This window comes from Tamandua tetradactyla, chromosome 8, assembly GCF_023851605.1.
Source record: "Tamandua tetradactyla isolate mTamTet1 chromosome 8, mTamTet1.pri, whole genome shotgun sequence".
NCBI lineage: Eukaryota > Metazoa > Chordata > Mammalia > Pilosa > Myrmecophagidae > Tamandua > Tamandua tetradactyla.
The window spans coordinates 84,589,710-84,610,333 of NC_135334.1; the positions used below are offsets into that span (position 1 = coordinate 84,589,710).

General features: G+C 38.0%; 1 protein-coding gene across 7 annotated transcripts in view; it reads right to left on the minus strand.

Moving 5' to 3' along the window:
* Nucleotides 1-20,624, minus strand: part of SBF2 (SET binding factor 2) — a 685,303-nt gene that overhangs the window by 234,056 nt on the left and 430,623 nt on the right. For all 7 annotated transcript variants that reach the window (XM_077113970.1, XM_077113972.1, XM_077113966.1 and 4 more), the window contains 2 exons: nt 10,509-10,618; nt 8,876-9,025 (listed from right to left, as the gene is read on the minus strand). In XM_077113970.1, coding sequence (XP_076970085.1) covers nt 8,876-9,025; nt 10,509-10,618 — 260 coding nt within the window. The remainder of the gene's footprint in view (nt 1-8,875; nt 9,026-10,508; nt 10,619-20,624) is intronic.

The window sequence follows — 20,624 nt, forward strand, 5'->3', positions numbered from 1 at the left end:
GGAAGATTTTTCTGTGAAATCTCTGGGTTCTGTTTTTCTTATCCTGCCCAGTAGGTGGTGCTCGTGGCACACGTTTGTCTGTGGGTCCCACCAGTAAAAGGTGCTGTGGGACCTTTAACTTTGGAAAACTCTCGCCGTCCGGGAGGTTCGCTAGCCGAAGCGGCTTGGAAGAGTGCGACCGGCCCGGGGTCCGAACGCGGGGAAGGTTGCTGGCCGCCGCATCCCGGGAAAGCATCCGTCCGAATTTCCTAGTTGGCCCGGGGCGACAAGCGTGGCGGGAGGGCGCCAGTGGCAGCGGCCCGCCCGGGAGAGTGCACGTTCCCGGGGAGTCACGGGTTTGGAAGGGGCCTCCCCCACCCGTCACCGTTCTCCGTGGCCTGGGGAATTCCGATCCAATTCTCTCAGTTGGTCCGGGGGGCTGCGCGTGGTGTGGGTGCCAGCCGCCGCGGTTTCAGGGGACCGTCTCTCCAATTCTCCCAGCCAGCCCGGGAAGGGGGAAGGGAGTGACTCCGGCCGCTTGCCGCCCCGCCCGGTGAAGCCCGCGCTCCTCGGTGATCTCACCCGAGCGGCTTCTCTCAGCCAGCCAGCCGTTCCAGTATGGGGTACGCTGTCTTTTTTTTCTCTGTTGTGGCTTTGGGAGCTGTTCTGTATCGTTTCTATTCCCCTAGTAGCTTTCCTGGAGAAGAAACTAAGATCCGCGCGTCTTACTAAGCCGCCATCTTCTCCGGAAGTCAGGGTGGAAACTTTTGATCAGATTATCTCCATGGAGATATGGCATGCCCAATTATGAGTGTGGACTTCTGATTAGATGGAGATGTGACTCCACACATTTTTTGTGGGTCTTGATTAGTTTACTAGAGTCCTTTAAAAAGGGGAAATATTTTGGAGAAACTTGAGATGCAGACACATGGAGAACAATTGCTTCAGGGCCGACAGTGACACAGCTGTTTGGAAATGTTTGGAGCACTGACAAAGAGAGGAGATGCTTAGACATAGGCAGAGCCCAGCTGACATCATTATGTAATTTCCCATGTGATGCAAAACAAGCCAGAACCCAGAATTGTGTCCTAAGGAGGAGCTAAGTGAAGGTCCACAGATGCTTAGAGAGGAAATTGCTGGCATCAGATGCTGGATGCAACGGAAACGAGAATAAGGACCAACAGATGCCAGCCACATGCCCTTTCAGCTGACAGAGGTATTCCAGATGGTATTAACCTTTCTTGAGTGAAGGTAACTTCTTGCTGGTGTTCTAATTTGGACTTTTTGAGGGCCTTAGAACTATAAATTTGTAACTTATTAAATTCCTTTTTAAAATATCATTCCATTTCTGGTATATTGCATTCTGGAGGCTTAACAAACGAACAGACCCCTTACTTCTCAGAGAAAGACTTTTCTCCTCTCCTGGGTGTTTACACTGTCAGCTTCAATTATTTCTGACACCATTTTCTCATTGTTTCAGATTGCTTTTGTCTTGGAGGGCAAATTACGGAGGGGGCTCATGCCAGAGAGGTGTTTCCCAAGTCAGTCTTTCCCAACCAAAACAAGGTCAGGGACTCACAAAGTGAGTGCCAGCTGATTCCAAACTTCTCTGGGAAGGGGTTGAGCGAGGCAACAGGAAGAGGGCCAGGAGCTTCTTCCACAGCTACCCAAAGCTGCACTTTCCTGAACTTCCCGGAAGTCCTTCAATTGACTGTTTTTTTGTAGCTCTGAGAAAGTGAGTAGTGTCTCCTCCACTGTCCTTGTCCGGGGTGGGTTGGGACAATAGCTGCCCTCAGAGTTGGGACCCCAGTGATCCCAAGTCACTAATCAAAAGTTGTGATCAGAGATATCTGTGTAACCCAGACAGATCCTGGGTAAGTGGATTTTTATGTCCCTTTATGGCACAAGAAAGCTGTGCCAGGGGCCTGACCCTACTGTGGGCTTCAGCAAGAGTAGAAGAAGGGTACCAGTGTCCATGTGCATAGAAGAGAAATTCATAGTGTTTGCTGTAATTTACCAGTTTCTCCTCCCATTTTTCCCTGGATGCTGTACAGTGTACAACTGGAATCTGGAGTTTGAAACAGCTGATTCTGACAGTTCCTGACTGTTTAATAGCTGTTCTGGTGGAGATACTGGACCTTCCTACTCTGCCATCTTCCCACAATCCCTCTACCTGATCATTTTTGTTAATGTCTTGTTTTTTGCTGACTTTGTATTTAATATTTAATTTAAACATTTTAATTATTTTATATTCAAATTGTATAATTTCAATATCTAGTCTTTAGATACTAATTCATACTAGCTCATTTCCTTATGTATTTCATTTTTTAATTGTGAGTTCATATCTCATTGAATTTAACTTGTGAGAATCCCGACTACCAAAATTGAGGATGCATTATTCCAGAAAGGATTTATAATTGCTTCTTTTGGAGGTAATTGTGAGAGCCATGCTACTAAACAGGGATTACTTTATTCTTCTTCCATTTGCTTGAAGTGAAATTTAACTTTTTTGCCTAATGCAAAGAAACTGTTAAGTTCAACCAGCTGTCTGTAATGAGGGCCAGGGCTTAACTATGGCCACAAATCTGGTTTTCCCGATATCAAATGATTAGGGCTTTGGTTTCCTTTGTCTTTTTCTCAAGAAGAGAGATAGAGAGGCATGTTAAGGATGATTTCCTTTTCTTCTTGGGAGGTGTGCTGGTTTAAATCTGTGGTGGACCCCAGAAAGCCATGTCCCTTAATCCTCATTTACTATTGCTGGCTGGGAGCATTTTGATTGTTCCCATGGAGATGTGACCCACCCAATTGTGGGTGGTAACTTTTGATCAGATAGCTTCCATGGAGTTGTGACTCCACCCATTAATTCTTTAAAAGAGGAAATATTTTGGAGAGTCCCTTTTTAAAGCCACTAGACAGCCACAGCAGAATGCCATAGCCATGAGAAGCAAAGAGTCCACCAGCCAGTGACATTTGGAGTTGAAGAAGGAGAATGCCTCCCGGGGAGCTTCGTGAAGCAGGAAGCCAGAAGAGAAAGCTAGCAGACTGTCACATGTTCACCATATGTCTTCTCAGTTGAGAGAGAAACGCTGAATGCCATCAGCCTTCTTAGACCAAAGTATCTTTCCCTTGATGCCTTAGATTGGGCATTTCTATAGATATGCTTTAATTGGGACATTTTCTCCACCTTAGAACTGTAAACTAGCAACTTATTAAGTTCCCCTTTTTTTTTTTTTTAAAGGAAAGACAGAGAGAAGGAAGGAAGGATAGAAGGAAGGAAGAGAGGAAGAAAGGGAAACATCTTTTTTAAACATTTTCTTGTTTTATTGTATTTTGTTTCTCCGTTTTTCGTTACATGGGCTGGGGCCGGGAATCGAACCGAGGTCCTCCGGCATAGCAGGCAAGCACTTTGCCCGCTGAGCCACCGCGGCCCGCCCTAAGTTCCCCTTTTTAAAAGTAATTTCATTTCTGGTATACTGCATTCTGGCAGCTAGCAAACTAGGACAGGAGGATATAATGTATCAAAAATTATGTTTTTTTAAAAATTCTAAGATGTATGTCTCTTTTACTGAGAGGGTCTCATACCATGTATTCTATATTAATGCTGGAAATGGAGAATTTCCTGGATTTTGACATTAGAATTCACAATGAAAGAGCTTAGCTAAAATCTTGACAGCTAAAAGGTTTTAATACTATAACTGCTAAAATAGAAATAGTTAAGGTGATGATCTGGGGGGGAGGTAGTTATAAAAAAATATTAAAATCTGATGAGATTTTGAAATTAGATGGCAATAAATTAGAATAATCTATAACCACTCTAAACCACAGCTTTAAAAAGTTTTCTTGACATCTAAAGAAACTGATAAACAAATAGCCCCTTGGCAGTATTGATGTTCTATTTAATTTCCCATCGAGGACAGGAAAGAAAATAACTTCTAGGTCAGGAAAAACAAAAATTACTAAAATCGAAGCCCTATCTAACAATTAGTTCATTTCACTAATATTTCCTTCATAAAACACAAACACAGATGTTTGGATTCTCTGACCTGAAATTCTATGCTTTTGTAAAAAATGTTCAGAATGTCATGTTAAATCCCCACAAGTATACTGTTGTAACTAGAACATAAATACTAATACATCCCAAGTTGGCAATAAATAACACATTAAAATAAAAATATCACATCTGAGTCCATTTATAACTGAGAAAGAGATTTATATAATTTTAAATGACAGCATGTGCTGGAATGAAGCACAGGATCTATTTTTATGTATATATGAAATACAGTATTATAAGAGCCCATTAACCCACGTGTGTTTGAAAGGAACAAAAATCATCTATGCCCCCTTTTTCCAGAAATATGATTATTCAAATGAAAAAGAAAACTATTTGTACTCTTAGGGTACATGGCTAGTCTATAAGTGACCTACTGAGTATTTTAAAATTAAGTTTATAAAAAGCCTTATTACTTAGTTCTTTAGTTTAATAAACAGCACAGAAATTACTAATGGAAAAGAGCCCCCTAGAATAGTCAGTGTGTAGTTTTATCATCACTAATTGGGGATTCAGGGAATTACCTACTTTAGGGCTTCCAGAGACCTCAGTCTACTAATCGTACCCCTTCATTCTCTAGAACAGGAAAGTACCAAAAGCCATGTGGCTTTTAGTCATTATCTTTTATTCTTCTGAAAAGGGGGGGTCAATATTTCCTTTTTAAAAAAATGAGAATCTTTTTTTAATTATAAAAGCAAGGTATGGTTGTTATATATTTTATGTAACTTAAATACATATGTATGTATAAATATATCTATGTATGGGTGGGTGGGGGGTATATGCATGTATTTTAAAAAAACAAGTGTTTAAAATTAAAAGTAAAAATTCTTCTAATCCTATTTCCCAGAGATAACCATTGTTAAGGATTTAAGGTAAATAGACTTTTACTGTGATGTGCACAACATATATATATAAATATATGTACACACACATATGTATACACACAAACAAATGTATATACATGCAATTTTAGGTCAAAACAGAATCATATTATATTTCTTATATAACTTCTTTTTGCCTACCTAGTAATATATAGTAGGAGTTTTCCCATATCAGTACATATAGAGGTACCTTTTTTTTAGTAGCTGAATAGTATTCCAAAGAAAAGTTGTACTGTGATAGATTTAACAAGCATCAAATGGTGAATTTAAGTTACTTTTAATTTTGGCTATTATAAAGTATTATAGCTAGTCTCTTATATTTTCAACTAGAATAAAATTCCAGTAAAGGTGAATCATCACTGACATTGTCAATTCCCTTATACAACCTAAAAAGTGTTTATTACAAGGTTTCATTTTTGATGCTAGACTGAATCACTGCAGATATTAAGTTAGAATTTCTGAGAAAGATATCTTCTTGAATGTCCTTTGTGAAGATTAATATGCACTGCAAAATAATCTAATAGTGGTACCCTAAGACTTAAGATATGTGTAAGTTATTTTTATTTGCCTTTTAATATATACACAAAAGTACTTTCTTTATGATTCAACCATGTTGTTCCTTGTAGCTGCAATTCATTCATTTTCTATGCTGAAAATATTCTTCCTATTATAAGAAGATATCATAATTCATTTATACCATCTACTGCTAGTTGATATATGAGCTGTTTCCAATTTTCTACTATTTCAAACAATGCTGCTATTTTTGTGCATACTCCGGACGTCTATGGGTAAAAGGTCCTCTAGAAGTAGAATGACTGTCAATGAGTATGTTCATATTCAGTTTTATAAGATAAAGATACATTCTTTTCCAAAGTGGGTGTATCAATTACATTTTCACCAGCAGTATTTATGTATTCCATTTGTTCTATATCTCGGACAACAGTTGATGCTATCACATTTTTAAATTCTTGTCAAATAGGGGGTGTAAAATGCTATCTTGTGGTTTTAAGTTGTAAGTTATTTTTCATTTCTCCAATTATTGACCTATACCATTTTTTTCTACATTTACTGACATATACCATTTTCTCTACATTCCTTTTCACTGAGATACTTGTCTTTTGCCTATTTTACAAGTGGTTTATTTTTTCTTTTTCTTATGGATTTATAGGAGTACTTTATAATCTAAGTACTAATTCATTGACAGTGATATGCTTTGCAAACATATTTCATTCTGAAGTTTGCATTTTTACTTTCTTTATAGTATCTTTTAATGAACGGAAGTTCTTAGTTCTTAGTTTTAACTTAATCAAGCTTGTCAATCCTTTCTTTTTTGATTGACACTTTAAGTGACTTGTTAAACAAATCTCTCCCTAACCTGAAGTCATGTGGATATTCTTTGTATTGTGTTTAAAAAGATTTAGAGTTTGGCTTTTCATACATGTAGAATTGATTTTTGTGCATGGTATGAAGTATGCGCACATTTGTCCATTTGGTCATCCAGTTGTTCTAGAACCATTTCTTGAATTACCCATCTTTGTACCATCTTTGTATCCCGATCTGAAATACCAACTCTGTCACAAATCACATTTCAATATGTGTGTTTGTCTGTTTCTGGGCTCTTTAGTCTATTCTATTTATTGCCAATACTACACTATCTTAATTATTATACTCAAACTAATTTTTGATATCTAACAACATAAAATTCTACACTCTGTTGCTTTCCTTCAAGAAGGTGCTGGTAATCCTTGGGATTTTGCTTTTGCAGCTGGGATTCTGATGGGAATCATATTGTTTCTCTAGATTATTTTTTTGTTCCCCTTATTATTTATTTATTTATTTTTAATCCATATTTTTTATTCATCTGTCCATACTGTACATAAAAGGAGCATCAGACACAAGGTTTTCACAATCATACAGTCACATGTATAATGATATTAGAAAGCTATATCATTATACAATCATCTTCAAGAAACATGGCTACTGGAACACAGATCTACAGTGTCAGGCACCTCCTGTAGCCACTCTAATACACCTTAAACTAAAAAGAGGATATCTATATAATGCATAAGAATAGCCTCCAGGATAACCTCTCCACTGTGTTTGAAATCTCTCAGCCACTGACACTTTATTTTGTCTCATTTCTCTCTTCCCCCTTTCGGGCAAGAAGGTTTTCTCAATCACTTGATGCTGAGTTCCAGTTCATTCTAGGATTTCTGTCCCATGCTGTTAGAGAAGTTTATACCCCTGGGAGTCATGTCCCATGTAGACAGGGGGAGGGCAGTGAGTTTTCTTGCCCTGTTGGCTGAGAGAGCGATAGGCTACATCTGAACAACAAAAGAGGTTCTCTGGGGGTGACTGTTAGGCCTAATTTTAAGTAGGCTTGACTTAATCTTTGCGGGGATAAGTTTCATATGAACAAACCCCAACATATGAGGCCTTGGCCTATTGATTTGGTATTTTGAGGAAAACTGATATCTTTATAATATTGAGTCTTGTAATACATAAACATGATATAACTTTCCACTTATTCAGGCCTTCTTTTATCCATAATTTCATTATTAATTATATCCTGTAATTCTTACTTTCCAATTTACCAGTACTTAACATGTATTTTGTTTACTTTCTTTGGATTCCCATACATGGTCTTTGAAATCTTATATTTTCTTCTTGGGCAAAAAGTTTGAGAAATAATTTTTCCATCATTTGTAGAGAATATGACTGTGCTGGTTTGAAAGGATATATGCCCTCTAAGAAAAGCCATGTTTTGATATAAATTCCATTTCTTAAAGATAGAATAGTCTCTATCCAATGCTGTGTATTTGGGACTGTGATGGGATCATCTCCCTGGTTGAGATTTAGTTAAGAACGGTTGTTAAACTGGATTAGGGGATGACATGTCTCCTCCCATCTGAGTGGGTCTTGATTAGTTTCTGAAGTCCTATAAAAGAGGAAACATTTTGGAGAATGAGAGATTCGGAGAGAGCAGAGAATGCTGCAGCACCACAAAGCAAAGAGTCCACCAGCCAGCGACCTTTGGAGATGAAGAAGGAAAATGCCTCCCGGGGAGCTTCATGAAACAGGAAGCCAGGAGAGAAAGCTAGCAGATGATGCTGTATTTGCCATGTGCCCTTCCAGCTGAGAGAGGAGCCCTGATCGTGTTCATCATGTGCCTTTCCAGATGAGAGAGAAACCCTGAACTTCATCGGCCTTCTTGAACCAAGGTATCTTTCCCTGGATGCCTTTGATTGGACATTACTATGGACTTGTTGTAATGGGGACATTTTCTCGGCCTTAGAACTGTAAACTAGCAACTCATTAAATCACCCCTTTTAAAAGCCATTCCGTTTCTGGTATATTGCATTCTGGCAGCTAGCAAACTAGAACAATGACTATGCCATAGAACATCTAACAAGGAAGATGGGATGGAGTAACCAGACTATTTGCTTCTTCCAATTTGGGTCTTCAGTATTTTGTGGGAAGTTTATTTCTATAAGATCATAAATATACTTTGAAGCCAACTGGAAATTTGTTTTGTGTGCTCAACACACACAAAGTGCTTATAAATACTTCAGTAATTCATTTATCACTTGGATTATCCACCATTCACTGCCCTCTACCTTAACAGCACAAATGAAAACTGACTGAAAAAGGTTGACATGAATACAAACATTAAGTAAAACATAACTAAATATTTTAAAGATAAGGTTCATTTTCTCAAAGTCTTCCTAGAGAGCAAGTAAAATATATTTTTCAAGTGAAAACAAAGAATGAATGAAAAACTCTTATTATTTATGCCAATAATGAATAAGTATCTATGACAAAAACTGTATAGATATTGACTCTTCATCCTATTAGCTGTGGAAGGCTCAAGAATTTCAGAGATTAGTAATTTCTGAATCTCCTGGGCCAAAAAAAAAAATAAAGTATTCTCAAATAAGAGGAATAATGTGAAAGAACTAAAAATTACCTGTAGAGTACAGTTCATCATTCTTATTATGTAGTCAAACTGTTGGTGGTCTAATATTGCCCGGTTTTGTTGGACATGCAAACCCAGCTCATCTGTGAGACACTGTCTTGCTGCTTTTCCTTTTAGGGCTCTCAATGCAGCAGGAAGTGTCTGAGGATAAAAGAGGTGCTAGTGACCAAAACGTACCACTGGAAAAAAAAATTACTTTCAAACATCATATTGAAAGTTCAAGTGTATCTTTCAAGCCATTTAACAGAGCTATTAGTAGAATTAAATTCCTAGAGAAGAATTGTTTTGATACTAAGAATAATTATAAAACAGATTATTTGTTGTTATTTGTATTTGTTAGACAGCATGAAAAATAAGTAGAATTAGTGTATGTGGTAAATTGAAAAATCATTCAATTCCCCTCTTTTAAACATTTTATCAAAACTTTGGTTACCAAACTACTGCTTCAGAGCATGAGTCTAAACCTTAGACATTTAGACATCTTCTTTATCTACCTGGTCAATTTTCCATGGCAGGAATAGAAAGGAAATTAAAAATGCCAAGAAACACAGGACATTTCATACTTTGAAACCGGTCAGCTTTTTAAATGCTATTCATTTTTCATTTATAACTGGAAAGTTCTACAATCTCTTACCATTTCAATATAGAAAGAAAGAAAGAGAGTAAAGTAGGGAGAGAGGAAAGTAAGGAAGAAAGGAGGATCGGTGGGAGGAAGGAAGGAAGGAAAGAAAGAAAAAGAAAATAGAGAAAGAAAGAAAGGAGGGAGGGAGAGAGGGAGAAAAATAGCTAGGTAAGAGGACTTAGAGGAACAAAAATAGTCTCTAGGCTTATGTATTAAAACTCTTTTAATCATAAAAACGTCTCCTCCAATTCATCATTTAGGGCCTATTTAACTAACATAAATAAGTTTATTTAACTTGGTAAACCCTAAAAGCAAAACAAAGAGGCAAGTTAGAAGGAGGGGAGAAGACTGAGAGTGGGAGGGTATGACACTGTTTTAGGAGGGTTCAAGGAACAGAATGAAAGCTGAAAGCAAGGAAAGTAAAAGAAAATTTATATTTTACCCAGAAGAAAAAATGGAAACAAGAAAAAATACAAAACCCCCCAACTCAAAACATAAAGAAACTGAGGTCACTTAGGGTGGACAAAAGCTGGTGCATGCATCCTTTTAATAGATGTTCAGAACTATGACAATGAGTCATCAAGAAAAGGTCACATTATATTCAGCCTGTTCTATTGAAGGAGGCAAGAAAATGTGCATTAAGATGTATAAATAGTATACTATTGAATAGTATAGGTTCTATAATCCATTATATATTCTGACTAGATTCTTTGCAATAAATACAATTATATTGAAAATATTAATTTTCAAACTAATATACCCAAATAGGGTTGAATGAAGAATGTTTAAAATAAAAAATACAACATTACTATCAATATTTCTCTGGTAGTCATATAATTAAACTTACTTTACAGTTTTAAATCTTAGATACTATTCATTTAAAATGATCAAAACAATGAAAGAAGATTTTACAGGGAAAAGGGATGAATTTGAGGAAAGGCCAGTTGTAAAATGAAAGAGTGATGATAAATGCTTACTTGGGGAAAAAAAGCATTTTATTACCTTTTCAGTCTCCAAAGTTTTATTTTCAAATATGAATGAGATGCAGCTCCTTACAACTTCCAGTCTCTGTGCGCTATTGAAAACTGTTGTCACTTTATCCATTATTGAAACTGGTAAAAGAAAATGAAGATAGCACATATAAATTAAACTCCTTCAGCAGCTACAAAAATAAAGGGCATAATACTATGGTTGAAAGGGGTTGTTCAGAATTGTGCCAGTTTGAAAGGATTATGTACTTTAGAAAAGCCATGTTTTAATCTTGATCCATCTTGTGGGAGCGACCGTTTCTTTTAATCCCTATTCAGTACTGTAGGTCGGAAACTTGATTAGATTATCTCCATAGAGATGTGACACATCCAATTGTGGGTATTAACCTTTGAGTAGAGGGAGATGTGACTCTACCTATTCCAGGTGGGTCTTAATTAGTTTACTGGAATCCTTTAAAAGAGGAAATATTTTTAGAAAAAGCTAGAGAGCCACAAGAACCCTGAAAGTCCACAGAGCCAGAGACATGTGGAGATGAAGAAGGAAGATGCTCCTGGGGGAGGTTCATCAAACAAGAAGCCTGAGAGAAAGCTAGCAGACATCACCACATTTGACATGTGCCTTTACAGTTGAGAGAGAAACCCTGAATGTCATCAGCCTTCTTGAACCAAGGTATCTTTCCCTGGATGCCTTAGATTGGACATTTCTATAGCCTTTCTTTAATTTGGACATTTTCACATGTAAACTTGCTACTTAATAAATTCCCCTTTTTAAAAGCCATTCTGTTTCTGGTATATCACATTCAGGCAGCTATCAAATTAGAATGCATATCAATATATGCATGATGGAAGTTCCAGAAAGAAAGGGACAGAATATTCAAAAAATAATGGCAGAAAACTTCCCAAATTTGATAAAAGACATGAATATGCATATTCAAGATGCTCAATTTATTCCAATCAGATTAAACTCGAAAAGAATGTTCCATAGTCATAGTAGTCAAACTGTAGAATGACATGGACAAGAAGAAAGTTCTACAAACTGCAAGAAAAGAACATGCTAGGTGCAAGGAAGTCCCTAAAGATTAAGTTCCTTCTCATCAGCAACCATGGAGATAAGAAGGCAATGGGATGAAATATTTAAAGTGCTGAAAGAAAACAATTTCCAAACAAGAGTTTTATATCCAGTGAGTATGTATTCCAAAAATGAGGGAGAATTTAAGACAGTCCCAGGTAACTGAAAGCTAAGGGAGTCCATCACTGTTAGACTTGCCCTAAAGGCGAAACTAAAGAAAGTTCTTCAGACTGAAAGGAAAGGACACTAGACAGTAGATTGAAGACCATAAAGCATCAAAGACCTCTAGTCAAGTTAACTATATGGGTAATTATAAATTCCAGTGCAAATGTATTCCATTTTTTGGTATGTAACTCCAATTTTATTTTATTTTATTTTATTTTTCTTTATTGTAACTCCAATTTTTACTTATGACATGTTCTAAAATTCAAATGCATAAAATGTAGAGATAAATTGATGGTTTTGGACACACAATGTATAAAAACATAATCTGTAATAGAGCTAACAAAAAGGAGGGAAGATGGAGGGGTATTCAAATGGTATACGTGTATGCTATTGAATTTAGTGCATAACAAATCAAATGTGATGTTATAGATTTAGGCTATTAAATTTTAGACCTATGGTAACCAAAAAGAAAACACATGAAAAACATGATACAGAAAGAAATGAGAAAGTACTCAAAATGTTACACAACAACACATCAAATATGAACGTAGGCACCAACAGAAGAACTGGGGGGCAAAAAGGGCATAAGACTTACACAGACCAAATAGAAAAATAGCAGAAGGCCCGGCAATATCAATAGTTTCTTTAATTGTAAAAGGCAGAATGGATAAAAAAGTATGATGTACTTGTATGCTGCTTACAAGAGATTCACTTTAAATTCAAAGGCACAAGTAGGCTCAAAGTGAGAAGAATGAAAAATATACCATACAAATAATAGAAAAAAAAAGACAGAGGGAGAGAGAGACAGAGCTGGGGAGCTATACTAATATATATTAAGTGAAAAACTGTTATGAGGGACCAAGAAGGTCATTATAAACTGATAAAGGGGTAAATTCAACAAGAAGATAAAACTATAAATAAATATGCACCTAATGAGAGAGCCCAAAAATATATGAAATAAAAACTGACAGTTTTGAAGGGAAAAGCAGAGTACTGAAAGGGGCAAGATAGCAGTTTAGTGAGGTGTGGAATTTAGATCGTCCTCCAGCATGGCAAGGAAATAGCCAGGAACAATACACAGCAATGGCTGGGCTACATCAGTGACTGGACACACAGCATACACCAGTTCAGACCAAGAAGATTGGCTAAAACCCCACAGAGAACTGTAAGTCCCTCAAGCCAAGGATACTGGCACCCCTTCCACAAGGACATGGCAGGCTAGTTTCCCAAGGGGAAAGGAAACCGACTTTACTAGCAACAAGGGTTTAGCTCAACCAAGCTCCAACTGGGGAATTAATTAACAAACTCTAACTACTGAAAGTAGGTCCCTGTGCTGGTCTCAAAGGACTATGTACCCTAAAAAAGCCATGTTTTAATCCTGATCCATCTTGTGGAGGCTGCCTTTTCTTATAATCCCTATTCAGTACTGTAGGTTGAAAACTTGATAAGATAATCTCCACAGAGATGTGACATCCCCAAATTGTGGGTATTAACCTTTGAGTGGAGGGAGACGTGACTCCACTCATTCCAGGTAGGTCTTGATTAGTTTACTGGGGTCATTTAAAAGAGGAAACATTTTAGAAAAAGCTAGAGAACCACGAGAGCCCACGCAGCCAGAGACATTTGGAAATGAATAAGGAAAACGCACCCCCGGGGGAGCTTCATGAAGCAAGAAATGGGGAAAGACAGCTAGCAGACATTGCCATGTTCGTCATGTGCCTTTCCAATTGAGAGAGAAATCCTGAACATCATTGTTCCAAGGTATTTTTCCCTAGATGCCTTAGATTGGACATTTTCACAGCCTTAGAACTGCAAATTACTACTTAATAAAATTTCCTTTTTAAAAGCTAAAATAAAAAAGGAACATAAGTTATCAGGAGATAGAAATTGGGTAGAGATTGGGCAATTGGTGATGAAGGAATACAGACTGTGCAACAGGATTGACTGTAAAAATTCAGAAATGGATAGAACAATACTACCCGATTATAACACAATAATATAAATATACTGAATGAAGCTGAATGTGAGTCTGATAGAGGAAGAAGGGCTGGGGGCATGTATGAAAGCAGAAAGAAAGAGGATAAAGACTGTGACAATATAACTTAGGAATGCCTAGAATGTACAACGATGATGATTAAATGTACAAATTAAAATTCATTTTTGCATGAGGGAGAATAAATGAATGTCAATATTGCAGGATATTGAAAACAGATGGTATATGGGAAAAAGTACAATCAATGCAAGCTAGGGTTTATAGCCAATAGTAATATTGTAACATGCTTCCAAAGGCATTATGCCAAAACAAAATGTCAGCAGGTGGGGGTGTGGGAAAGGGGTATGGGCTCTTTGTAGAAGAAAAGGAAATGTCTTCACATAGAGTATGGTGGTGAAAGCATGTCTAAACACTTAGGTTTGATTATATTGTGTGAATAAAACTGTTTAAAAATGAACAGGAAGAAACAAGTACTAGAGAAAATGCAAAGAAAAAGATACACCTATTCACTGTTGGTAGGGAAACTGAGTGGTGCAGCCCCTTGGAGGGCAGTATGGTGGTTCCACAGGAGGCTGGAGGTGGGGTTGCCATATGATCCTGAAAAGCCTGGAGGGACTGAGTGTGGAGACACAAATGGGTATTTGCATATTGGTGTTTATGGCATAGTGTTCCTGGTCCACAACGAATGGAGGTGGCCTAAGGGTAGAAAGACTGAGGACTGGAAGGGGGAACTGTGGTATATACACACAATGGACTACTGGGATGAAATTATGAGGCATGCATGTAGGTGAATGAACCTTAAGGAATTGATGTTGAATGAAATGTCAGGAACAAAAAGACAAATATTATCATGCCTCAATGATATGGACTAACTATAATATAAAAATTCGGTGCACCAAAGTCGAGAGCATGGGTTATCAGGTTGGAGCCTAGTGTATAGGGTCCTAAATTATAAGCTCTTATAGCAGTCACACATATTCAGGAGGTATAACTGTTATTTCTAAATTCTGAGATAATAAGCTCTTTGTATATAACATGGTTGTTCCCAGAAACCTCAGGTATTTATGTGACACACGAGACCCAGAGTTACAGTTCTGAAGCTATGAAAGTCAGCAGTATCTCATACAGGAACCGTTTAAAAAGTTGAAAAAGTGATCAGACTTTGATTAGAGATATGAATGAAACTGATCTCGATAGGACTAAGGTATATCAGAATATAGGGTAAAGAATGATATCGTCTATATTTTAAAACTTCAATTTCTATGTGAGACTAAAGGGAGAGATGTTTATTTGGTGCAAAATTTATATTTTGGGTAGTGCATTTCCTAATTTAACTTGTATGGTCGGTTTAGTTGAATACCATAAGTACCTGGACTCTTCAATAGGGTGTGAGATTTTGTTGGTTTGTCCAGATTAATGTGATGCCCTGGTATATCCCAGAGTAATTTGGGCAGTGAATAAAAAAGTATTTGAAAAGTCCCCTTGGGGGACAGGGGAAATAGGAGGAAATATTCAACTTCCCCATTTGGAAAATTTCTGATATTCTTGCAAGTAGTGGGGACAACCAAATCAATAGGCTGAGCCCTTGATCTTGGGGTTCGCTGCTATGAAATTTATTCCTGTAAAGGATAAGCTAAGCCTACTTAAAATGAGGCCTAAAGAGTCATCCCGGGCGGGCCGCGGTGGCTCAGCGGGCAAAGTGCTTGCCTGCTATGCCGGAGGACCTCGGTTCGATTCCCGGCCCCAGCCCATGTAACAAAAACGGAGAAACAGAATACAATAAAAACAAGAAAATGTTTAAAGATGTTTCCCTTTCTTCCTTCCTTCCTTCCTTCTATCCTTCCTTCCTTCTCTCTGTCTTTCCTTTAAAAAAAAAAAAAAAAAAAAAAAAAAAAAGAGTCATCCCTAGATAACCTCTTTTGTTGCTCAGACATGGCTGTCTCTTTCTAAGACAACTCAGCAGGTGAAGTCACTGCCCTCCCTGCTATGTAGGATATGACTCCCAGGGATATAAATCTCCCTGGAACCATGGGACAGATATCCTGGGATGAGCTGAGACCTGGCATCAAGGGATTGAGAAAGCCTTATTGACCAAAAGGGGAAGAGAAAAATGAGACAAAATAAAGTTTCAGTGGCTGAGAGATTTCAAACAGAGTCGAGATGTTATCCTGGAGGTTATTCTTATGCATTATCCAGATAATTTCTTTTTAGTTTATGGTATATTGGAGTGGCGAAGGGAAGTACCTGAAATTGTTGAGGTGTGTCCCAGTAGCTTTGATTCTTGAAGACAATAGTATGAAGATATAATGTTTATAATGTAACTGTGTCATTATGAAAACCTTGGGTCTGAGGTTCCTTTTAACCAGGGTATGGACAGATGAGTAAAAAAAAAAAATGATGAAAATTAATAAGTAATAGGGGGACGAAGGGTAAAATAAATTGGGTAGATGGAAATACTGGTGGTCAATGAGAGGGAGGGTGTGCTGGTTTGAAAGGGTGCATGTCCCCTAGAAAAGCCATGTTTCAATCAAAATCCCTTTTTGTAAAGGCAGGATAATCCCTATTCAATACTGTATATTTGAATCTGTAATTAGATCATCTCCCTGGAGATGTAACCCAATCAAGAGTAGTTGTTAAACTGGATTAGGTGACGACATGTCTCCACCCATTTGGGTGGATCTTGATTAGTTTCTGAAGTTCTCTAAAAGAGGAGACATATTGGAGAATGAGAGAGATTTCTGAGAGAGCAGAGACTGACATAGCCACGAGAAACAGAGAGTCTACCAGCCAGCAACCTTTGGAGATGAAGAAGGAAAACGCCTCCCGGGGCGCTCCATGAAAGGAAGCCAGGAGAGAAAGTTAGCAGATGACTCCGGGTTCACCATGCGCCCTTCCAACCAAGGGAGAAACCCTGACCCTGTTTGCCATGTGCTTTCTCACTTGAGAGAGAGACCCTGAACTTCATCAGCCTTCTTAAACCAAGGTATCTTTCTCTGGATGCCTCTGATTGGGTATTTCTATAGACTTGCTTTAATTGGGACATTTTCTGGGCCTTAGAACTGTAAACTAGCAACTTATTGAATTCTTCTTTTTAAAAGCCATTCCGTTTCTGTATATTGCATTCCGGCAGCTAGCAAACTAGAACAGAGGGTAAGGTGTATGGTAAGTATGAGTTTTGTGTTTTTTCTTTTTATTTCTTTTTGTGGAGTGATGCAAATGTTCTAAAAAATGATCATGGTGATGTATACACAACTATGTTACAATATTGTGAGCCATTGATTGTACACTGTGTATGAAACGGTGTGTATGATGATTTCTTAATTAAAATTTAAAAAAACCACAGAGTTCTATATTAATAGTAGGAGGTTACAATACTTTGCTTCAATAATTGATAGACTGTCTAGAAACAAGATAAATAAGGTATAGAAGACTTCAACGATACTATAAGCCACTAGACTTAACAGGCATATATAAAACACTCCAACCAACAGCAGCAGAATATACATTCTTCTCTATTGCACATGAATCATTCTTCATGATAGACCATATGTTAAGTCAAAAAAAGAATAACAATAAAATAAAAAGTATGGAAATCATATATCATCTCCAATGATAGTGGAATTAAACTAGAAATCAATAATAAAGGGAAATCTGGAAAATTCACAAATACATGGAAATTAATCAATACATTCTTAAATAACCAACGGGTCAAAAAAGACCCTCTTTGCAGATTATAAGATCCTATATATAGAAAATCCTGAAAAATACAGAAGCAAGTCACTAGAGCTAATATATTCATTAAAGTTTTAGGATATAAGGCCAACATGGAATTCCTTCAGATTTTGTTTGGGGGGGGGAAGATGGAGGAGTTGGAAGCTCTAGAATTCAGTCCTTCTACCAGAACTATTAAATAGGCATGAACTATTTCAAACTATAAAACTCCTAGAAAAAACTTAGGGAAGCATCTTCAGGATCTTGTGTTAGACAGCGGTTTCTTAGACTTTACATTAAAAGCTTCTGTGATGGTTAAGTTCATGTGTCAGGTTTGCTAGGTGATGGTGTTAACTGTTTGGTCAAGCAAATGTAAGCCTGATGCTTGACTGCTACTATGAGGATATTTTTGTGGATTTAAATAATCAGTAAGCTGATTTCATATATTTAAAATCAACTAAAGAGACTGCCTTCAGCAATGAGATAAGTCTCATCCAATTAGTTGACAACCTTAAAGGGTGAAATGATGATTTTAGCAGTAAAAAGGATGAATTTCCATCTCTACTTCAGAAAGCCAGCTTTTCATATGGAATTCATCAAAAACCTTCATTGAGTGCCCAGCTTGCTGCCTGCCCTACAGAATTCAGACTTGTTCATCCTCACACTTGCATGAGCCTATTCCTATCATCAATCTCATAATATTTATACTATATGTATATGTGTAAATGTATATATATGTGTGTGTGTGTGTCTCTGTGTATCTACTCGTGGCTATGTTAATCCTGGTAATGGGAATGGTCTTGAGAAACAGAAACTTGAGCAGATTTCGGAGTCGGTTCTGGGGTTTCAGGAATCGGTTCTCCAGCTTGATTAGATTCAAAGGTACTAATGACTCTATTTCCAATGATCAAGTGACACTTATAGTCCCTGACATGAACTGACAATAGAGATAGGCAAAGTATCACCAATGGATATGGCAACTCAAATGCTTATAAGGGGCAAGGCTCTGGGTGACAGTGTGTTTGATACCTTAAAACAGTTTTCTGGAGTTAAGAAGTATAAGGAAGTTGACTGGTTGTTCCTGAATATTCTGGATACAGTTTTAAAAGAAAAGGATGAGATCAAGTTTCCAAATGTCCAGCTTAAGTGTCATTTTCACATAAAAGATATGAAAATTTCTGTGTTCCCAGGGTGGGGCGGGGGAGTGGGGAATGACAACATCTTCTTTCTTATAGCCACAGACTTTCTGAAAACCAGACCTAGAGTTTCACTGACTGAATTACAATATAAATTGAATTTCCAATTTTGTATGGTATCTGCTTTAAAAATGAAGGCATTGATTAGAAAGGAATGGGATCCTGAAAATTGGAAAAAGGATATGTGGACTGATAATGATGTTGGTGAGGAAACTGAAATCCTAAATTCTGCTATCTTCTCTGCTAGATAAATCTTTGCTGAGGAATCTGCCACCTAACCTCCAGTCTCTCCTGAGGAATCAGTCACCTGATATCCAGTCTTCCCTGGGGAATCACACAACTATTCTCCACCTGAAGAGATAAATCTTAATGTACCTGAGAAACCTGCAACCGTACCCCCTTAGGAAAGAGCCCTCATACCCCTGTCTGAAGAGATTAATTCTGTTTCAACAGATGAAACTGCAATGGAATGTCCTGAGGTAGCTGGCTTGCAAGACACTGCTAATTCCGCTCATGATCCACCCTGCCATCTCCCTTTTCTTCCAGAACTATAACTAGACTGAGCTCCCTAAGCCCCCAAAAGGTGAGGTCTACTACACTCCAAATAAACTGGATGACTTTTCCTATTTATACAGACAAAAATCAGAGGAGTATATGTGGGAATGGATGTTTAAAATGCGGGAAATCAATGAAAGGAATGTACAATTGGATCAGGCTTAATTTATTGTTAAGAGCCCAATAAATAAGATTTTGGACTCAGTATTTTAGCTCAAGGGGTTAAAAAGGGCTCTAACAGTTGAGTATTTAGCTGAAGCATGGACCTAAGTTCACCTACAATGCCTAAAGTCAAAATGCCAGAAAGCACCCTGGTATAATATAGATAAGGGGATCCAAAGGCTTAGAGAGACTGGAATGTTAGAGTAGATTTATCATATAAAACCTACTCACCTCTATTAGTTCTGTTTCCCTGATAACCCTGACTAATACAGCATAAGAAATTGAAAGAGATAAATTGGACTTCATCAAAATTTGAAACTTTTGTGCATCAAAGGAATCATCATGAAAGCAGAATGGGAGAAAATATTTGGAAACTACATATCCAATAAAGGTTTAATATTCAGAATACATAAAGATATCCTATATCTCAAAATAAAAAGACAAACAACCCAATTAAAAGATAACCAAAAATGGGACTTCCGGAGAAGATGGCGGCTTAGTAAGACGCGCGGGTCTTAGCTCCTCCTCCAGAAAAGCAACTAAAGAAACAGAAACAATACGAAACAGCTCCCGGAGCCACAACAGAGACCAAAAAGACAGCGTACCCCATTCTGGAACGGCTGAAGGGGCAGGGAGAATCCGCTGCGGTGAGATATCCAAGGGGCGTGCGTTTTCCCGGCCGGAGCGGCTGGCGACTGGGGTCCCCTCCACGCACGTGGCTCCCCGGTCTGAGTGGGAACGTTGGATAGTGGGGCCCTCCCGCCACGCTTGGCGTCTCGGGCCAGCTGGGCAATTTGGACCGGAGTCCCCCAAGCCACGGCTGCCGGCGATCCACCCCCTCCACGCGCGGTTTCCCGGGCTGACTGCAAGATTCGGACTGGCCAGTTAAAGGAGCCACAGCATCTTCTACTGGTGGGCCCCGCAGACAGACGAGCGCCACGAGTGCCACCTACCGGGCAGGAAAAGAAAAACAGCCCAGAGATTTCACAGAAAAACCTTTCAACCAGCCGGGTCCCACACCCAGGGAAATCTGATCAAATGCCCAGACACCAGCAGAAAATAATGGATGACGCTCGGAAAATTAAAGATATGGCCCAGTCAAAGGAACAAACCAATAGTTCAAATGAGATACAGGAGCTGAGACAACTAATGCTGAATATACGAACAGAAATGGAAAACTTCTTCAAAAACCAAATCAATAAATTGAGGGAGGACATGAAGAAGACATGGGCTGAACAAAAAGAAGAAATAGAAAATCTGAAAAAACAAATCACAGAA